The 6080-nt window shown below is 38.1% G+C and overlaps 1 protein-coding gene across 1 annotated transcript; it reads right to left on the bottom strand.

The window, feature by feature from the left end:
• Positions 1-1650: 1650 nt before the first annotated feature.
• Positions 1651-2757, bottom strand: LOC148945946 (innexin inx2-like). Its single transcript, XM_089097557.1, has one exon. The coding sequence runs from the start codon at positions 2755-2757 to the stop codon at positions 1651-1653; it is 1107 nt and encodes a 368-aa protein (XP_088953683.1).
• Between the last annotated feature and the right edge of the window lie 3323 nt (positions 2758-6080).

Genomic DNA, 6080 nt, shown 5'->3' on the forward strand with positions numbered 1-6080 from the left:
TTTAGCAAAAGAAAATTAAAATTTGAGTGAGGCGTTGAGGAGGGGACAGCCCCTTTCATATACGGAATAATTTCTGTTCGTTTTAAGTTTTAATGTCGCTCCTTACTTTCAGTCTAAAAAATTTTTTTTTTTATTTAATGTCAATATAAAATGAACAGAAATTAATCAAAAAAACTTTTGCACAAGATAAGTTTTTCAAAAAAAAAGGAAAGAACTCCATTAAACCAAAAATGAAGAAAAATAGAATCAAATAATCTACCAAGCATACAACTACCACAAATCAGTATCAATAAATAAACGAAACCCAAAACAAACAGAAATTAAAATAAGTCAAACTCAAAACGAGCAAAAATTAATCTGAGTAGGGTTCTAAACCCTATGCTTTCTAAAAGCCAGAATGTAATTTGTACTTTACTGAAAAAAATTCGTTTAAAAGTTTTCACTTTTATAACTTTAAGAAATCAAAAATTAATTAACATTTTAAGAAATAAATATCAGCATATGTATATTAAACTGACAATGCACTTTTTTTCAGTAAATTAATTTGAATTTTTTTCAGTAAAGTACAAATTATATTCTGGCTTTTAGAAAGCATAGTGTTTGTCGTTACATCATTTAAGATGTGATCAAATACCGTTGTATTTTCTTACAAATGTTATTTTTTTTTTTTAATATAACACAAAACCGCTCTTTCTCCCAAAAATCACTAATTACAAAACGATCTATTTCTCAAAAAGAAGCAGTATAATAAATGAATGCTCTGAAGCTCAACTTAATAATTTCTGTTCGTTTTGAGTTTTAATGTTGCTCCTTACTTTCAGTTGAAAAAGCTTGTTTTTTCCTTTAATCCCAGTTAAAGATAGAAATGGGACCTTAATAGTGAAAAGAAAAGACTTAAAGAGTGATGGGTGGATCATTTTGAGAATCTGGTTAACCGTTGTAAGGTTATAGGAGATGATCATCGTTGCAGTGACAACTACAACCTAGTAAATAGTGAACCATGGCCCATAGTAACCAAAAGTTTAAAGATACGTCTTAAAAATTGGTCATTTGTTTTCTATCCAGGGATGGTAATTATTGCTTCGATTAATCTTAGTAGTGAAATGTTATTCTGAAAACAAATTTACAAGAATTTTAAGAAATAGCCTAAAACCCCTCGAAAACGGCGTCGGATCAAAACAAAAAGTTTACAGCCCCCCCCCTCCCACCTCAAAAAACAAGGAAGATCACTTTTTTGCATGGGTAGCGCTGTGTCCTCTGTTTTTCTTCGTACCTAGTGGGGTTCATTTAAAAGCTAACTCCTATATCTAATTGCTTATCGTAAATTTTATTTATAACACCATCATTCAGAAACCAGCTCAAATTCAGGTTTTTCAACTATGGGTGCTCCCCTATCCCATAACAATAGAACTAATATTCATCTTCCTCGTCATTTTGCCACCCAAAACTAATTCGTAATTTAGATAGCGTTTGCAATAAATTTTGCGGGATTCAACGGTTTAATTTTTCAGCTCTGATTTTGTATGGATTGGGTTATGTGTAACCTTCAAATAATTCACGACTTTGTTTGTAATTAAACCAGAAGCTAATAAATTTTAATGCTTAGGTTCTGTAATCCAGACCATCAGGCGATACTTTTCAATTATCAGGTCATTTGGACTTTGTACTTTTGAAGTCAGCAGCTAAATCTTTGATAAAGACTTTAAAATCTACTGGATCTATATTCCTTGCTAGTTGGATGAGCAAAAACCAATCCCCAACTTTACATTTTTTATTCACTGTAATAACATCATTGTCAGATGCAAGTCTGGCTCGCATGCAAAGCGATAATTGGCGTGTAGTCTCACTACAAAACACCGATGCTCTATAAATCAGTACAAGAAGAGACAGTGAGAATAGAACAATAAACCAGAACCACAAGAACACGTATATCTTCTCATTAAATATATTTAAAGGCAGCAAGCATAGTATATCTGCTTTTTGAATGGTTCCCGTTCCACCCCAGTTATAAGCAGTACATTTTACCTGTTTTGGAAAGATCCTAGACATTGGATCGATTCTATCAATAGGATGCTGGTAAAGGAACTGCACCACTTGTCTTCCATATCTCGTGAATTCGTAACCAAGAAAAATGTCTATAAGATAAGCTTGGAAAAATACATTCAAGCAATTCAAAATTTCACAAATAAAGTATACCCGTGCATACATATTATTGGCCCATAAATTGCTTCTGAAATAATTTCCGAGTAATTTTTGCGCTTCTTCGTGATTTCCTTCTGTTAGGTCTTCTTCTTCTTCTCGAAACCACAAACTTTGATTCAAGTCCTGTACCAGCATTTCGATTTTTTTAGAATCCCAGCTTTTCCATATGTAGTGTGGAATATAAAATAGTGCGGCTTGGAGGAGCAGAAAAAAATGAACAAATTGGTAATATCCAATATACTTTTTTTCAAGTTCATCAGTGTATGTTCCAACACCTGGATACACAATATCTTCACCAACTGTCCCGTTTAGCTTATGCGGAAGGATAAATGTCGAATGAATCCAGCAATAAGTCGTGTGGTATCTAAGTGTCGATGAATCATCCATGATGCATTGGATGGATTGACCAACAAACTGAGTTAGACTAACTACTACTGCGAATATGACAAGAGCAGCTACTGTGAATCTATAATGCAGCTGGAAGATAAAGTTGTCTATAGTAACTAGCTTTATGTTGAACAGAGTTTTAAGGGGCTCGAATAAAACAGTTAACATTGCTTCTACATATTTTGGAATCTTGACGTTCTAAGTAACACTGGTAATTTAGTAAACCGAATGACAGGAACGCGAAGTGAAATCATAAATCGATTGTATTTTCCAAGATGTCACTCTATTTAATAACTAATTTGTTACGTATACCATATTCTTTTGCAATTTGCGATAAATGTGTTTTAATAATATTTTGGCGTTTATAATACTAAATATGAGCATTTGTGTAGAAAAAATAGAGGACGTCATTTTGCCAATGCGTTAAAAACTATTCATTACAGTCCCTTGCATTATTTGTCTTCTACTGACTTGAGTTTAAATGAACAAAAAAAATGACGTAACAGTCGAGGCAAACGTCTCATATCTATGAACCGATGGGCTAGCTCCACTTGAGCTATGTGAAGGCTCATTTATGATATTATGAGGACCAAAGGCAAATAGTATCTGTATCTTTTTTTTAATAAAGGTTCAAGAATATTTTTCAGAATACCACTTTCCATCATGCTTACCAACTGGAATTCACATTGCAATTAGTTAGCCCTGATATGAGCCAATCAGATTTTCCATGAGATTTTCTGATCGACTAAAAAATTCTGTGAAAATTCTGATTGGGTCAAATTAGCACTAGCTAAATTCTGGTGTTGGTAAAGTCGCATTGTGAGTGGTTCCATATTGACGTTGCTAGACAAAATCCTTTTCGCATGACAAAATTGACTAAATATGTGGAATCTTTTTCTTTCTTTTTTTAACTATAAGACTGGTTAGATTTAGTGTGTATTTGAGTATTCTTTGGGTTTTTCATTTATGTTTCATTCTAGTGATCAAGAGAATGAGTTTGCTACAATAATATGCTACAGTAAGTCTTCACATCTTATCATAGTCAGCGCGCTAGCGCTGCCTAAGTAAAGAACGATGGGGGCACAATGTGTTTCTTTCTCCTTCTTCAGTCGGGCACTTCGTATCGAAGGAGTTGTCGCAGAAACTTCAAAAGGGGCTCATTCGATTGGAAATTGAGAGTTCTAGTACCCTTTAATAGTCAAGAGTGATTGCAGGGCAACTATCCCCCCCTCTCCACCCCATCATTCCCCCAAACACATCCAATCAAAATTTTGAGACAGCCATTTTGTTCAGCGTAGATGATTTCCGGATGAAAAATATAGAAAATATATTTTTGAGGAGGACACTCCCCCACAACCCTCGGGGCAAGGGTTTTAAGTTATGCCCTGAGGGCATATAAGAACGATGTTGGCACAATGTGCTATTATTTTTTTTTTTTCTTTAGAGCTGGGCAACTCATATGGAAGGGATCGTCGTAGAAACTTCAAAAGGGGCTCATTCAATTGGAAATTGAGAGTTCTAGTGCCCTTTTTAATAGTCAAAGGTGATTGGAGGGCAACAAGCCCCCCCACAACCATCATTCCACCAAACACATCCAATCAAAATTTTGGGTTAGCCGTTTTGTTCAGCGTAGTTGATTTCCAAATACAAAATATGTTTTTGAGGAGGACACTCCCCCACAACCCTCAGGGCAAGGGAGTAGAGGAGGGGGTAAAGGTCCCACGGGGAGTCCATATATGGGCATAGAGTCATTAGGGAGAACACGTGGTTAATGGGGTCAATGACCTCTTTTTCCAAGGTCGATTTATTTGATGTTTCTATGTGTAATAACTCCGGGGCGAAGGTTGCACATGCGCATTGAATTCTAACGGGAACAATGTTATTGATCTAGGACTCGAGGGGGAAGTGAATTTCCGAGAACTTGATTGCGTAATCGATGGGGAAGTGAATTTCCGAGAAATTGATTGCGTAATCGAAGGGGAAATTGTTGATTCACGAAGGGGAAATTAAGAAACATTAAGGCTTCTTTAATCTGTGATTTACATAATCGCTAGGGGAAATTATTGATTCACGAAGAGGGAATTAGGAAACATTAAGGCTTCTTTAATCTTAGGTCTGAGGAAGGGGGGAATTAAGAAACAAACATGGCTTCATTGTTGTTTGGTTAGCTTAACCTGAGAAATAGCACCTGTGAACTTGATTTACATAATCGCTAGGGGAAATTATTGATTCACGAAGGGGAGAATTAATAAACATTAAGGCTTCTTTAAACTTATGTATGAGTAAGGGGTTAATGAATAAACAATATTGTATTAATTTTTGTTTTGTTAGGTTAACCTGAGAAATATCACCTGTGAACTTGATTTACATAATCGCTAGGGGAAATTATTGATTCACGAAGTGGAGAATTAAGAAACATTAAGGCTTCTTTAATCTTAGGTCTGAGGGATAAACATTCTTAAGGACAGAGAGAAAAATTAATATTTTATTTTTAAATAGGGCTTCATTGATCTTCAGTGTCAGGAATCATAATTGACATCACATGTTATCTTGGAATTATGCGGGAGTCTAAAGAGATAGAAATTCTATTTTTAAATACGGCTTCACGGAGCTTTAAGTCGGAGAGATAAATTGATATTCTAACGAAACCCTAATAGTTTAGCTAGGAAAATTTATGAGATGAAGAGATTAACGTAGGAAAGGGTTTCCTAGAAATTTGAAATGCGTTAGCGCTGAGATGCCAAACAAAAGGAACCCGCTGAAATTACGTTTATGGATTATTTGGGCGAAACCGTTTTATCCATTTTATGGGATTATTTTGGCGAAACAGTTTGAGCCATTTGAAAGAAGATTTTAAGAAATGTTTTAGAAGAGAATTTGAGGGTGAAACTCTGTGGTCGTTATAATACACAAGTTCCATTTGAACAGTGTTGTGAGGTCCTCTACCCCAACCCCAAAGGGTTCCGATCCCCCACCCCAACCCCGAAGGAAGCCCCCCGGTACGCAAAGGGCCCCCCAGCGCCCACAGCGCCCCAGCCCCCCAAACGCCCTCCTCAGACCCTCAAAGGCCCTCCTCTGGTCCTCAAAGGGCCCCCGGACCCCAAAAGGGCCCCCCGGACCACAGAGGCCCTCCCCCCGGTCCTCAATGGTCCCCCGGGCTCCCAAAGAGCCACCGGCGCCCCCAAAGGCCCACCCAGACCCCCAAAGGCCATCCCCGGGCTCCCCAAAGGACCATCGAGCTCCCAAAGGACCAACGGGGTCCCAAAGGCCCTACACCGGCCCCCAAGGTCTCCCAAGGTCCCAAAGAGCCCCAGCCCCCCCCACGCCCTCCACAGCCCCCCCAAGGCCATCCCCGGGCCCCCCAAAGGCCCATCGAGCTCCCAACGGACCACCGGGGTCCCAAAGGCCCTACACGGGTCCCCAAATGTCCCCCAGGCACCCAAACGCCCTCACTGTCCCAAAAAGGCCCCCCAAGCTCCCAAAGGGCCACC

Source organism: Artemia sp. Qi Xiang Cuo, chromosome 12 (assembly GCF_049724085.1).
Source record: "Artemia sp. Qi Xiang Cuo chromosome 12, ASM4972408v1, whole genome shotgun sequence".
NCBI lineage: Eukaryota > Metazoa > Arthropoda > Branchiopoda > Anostraca > Artemiidae > Artemia > Artemia sp. Qi Xiang Cuo.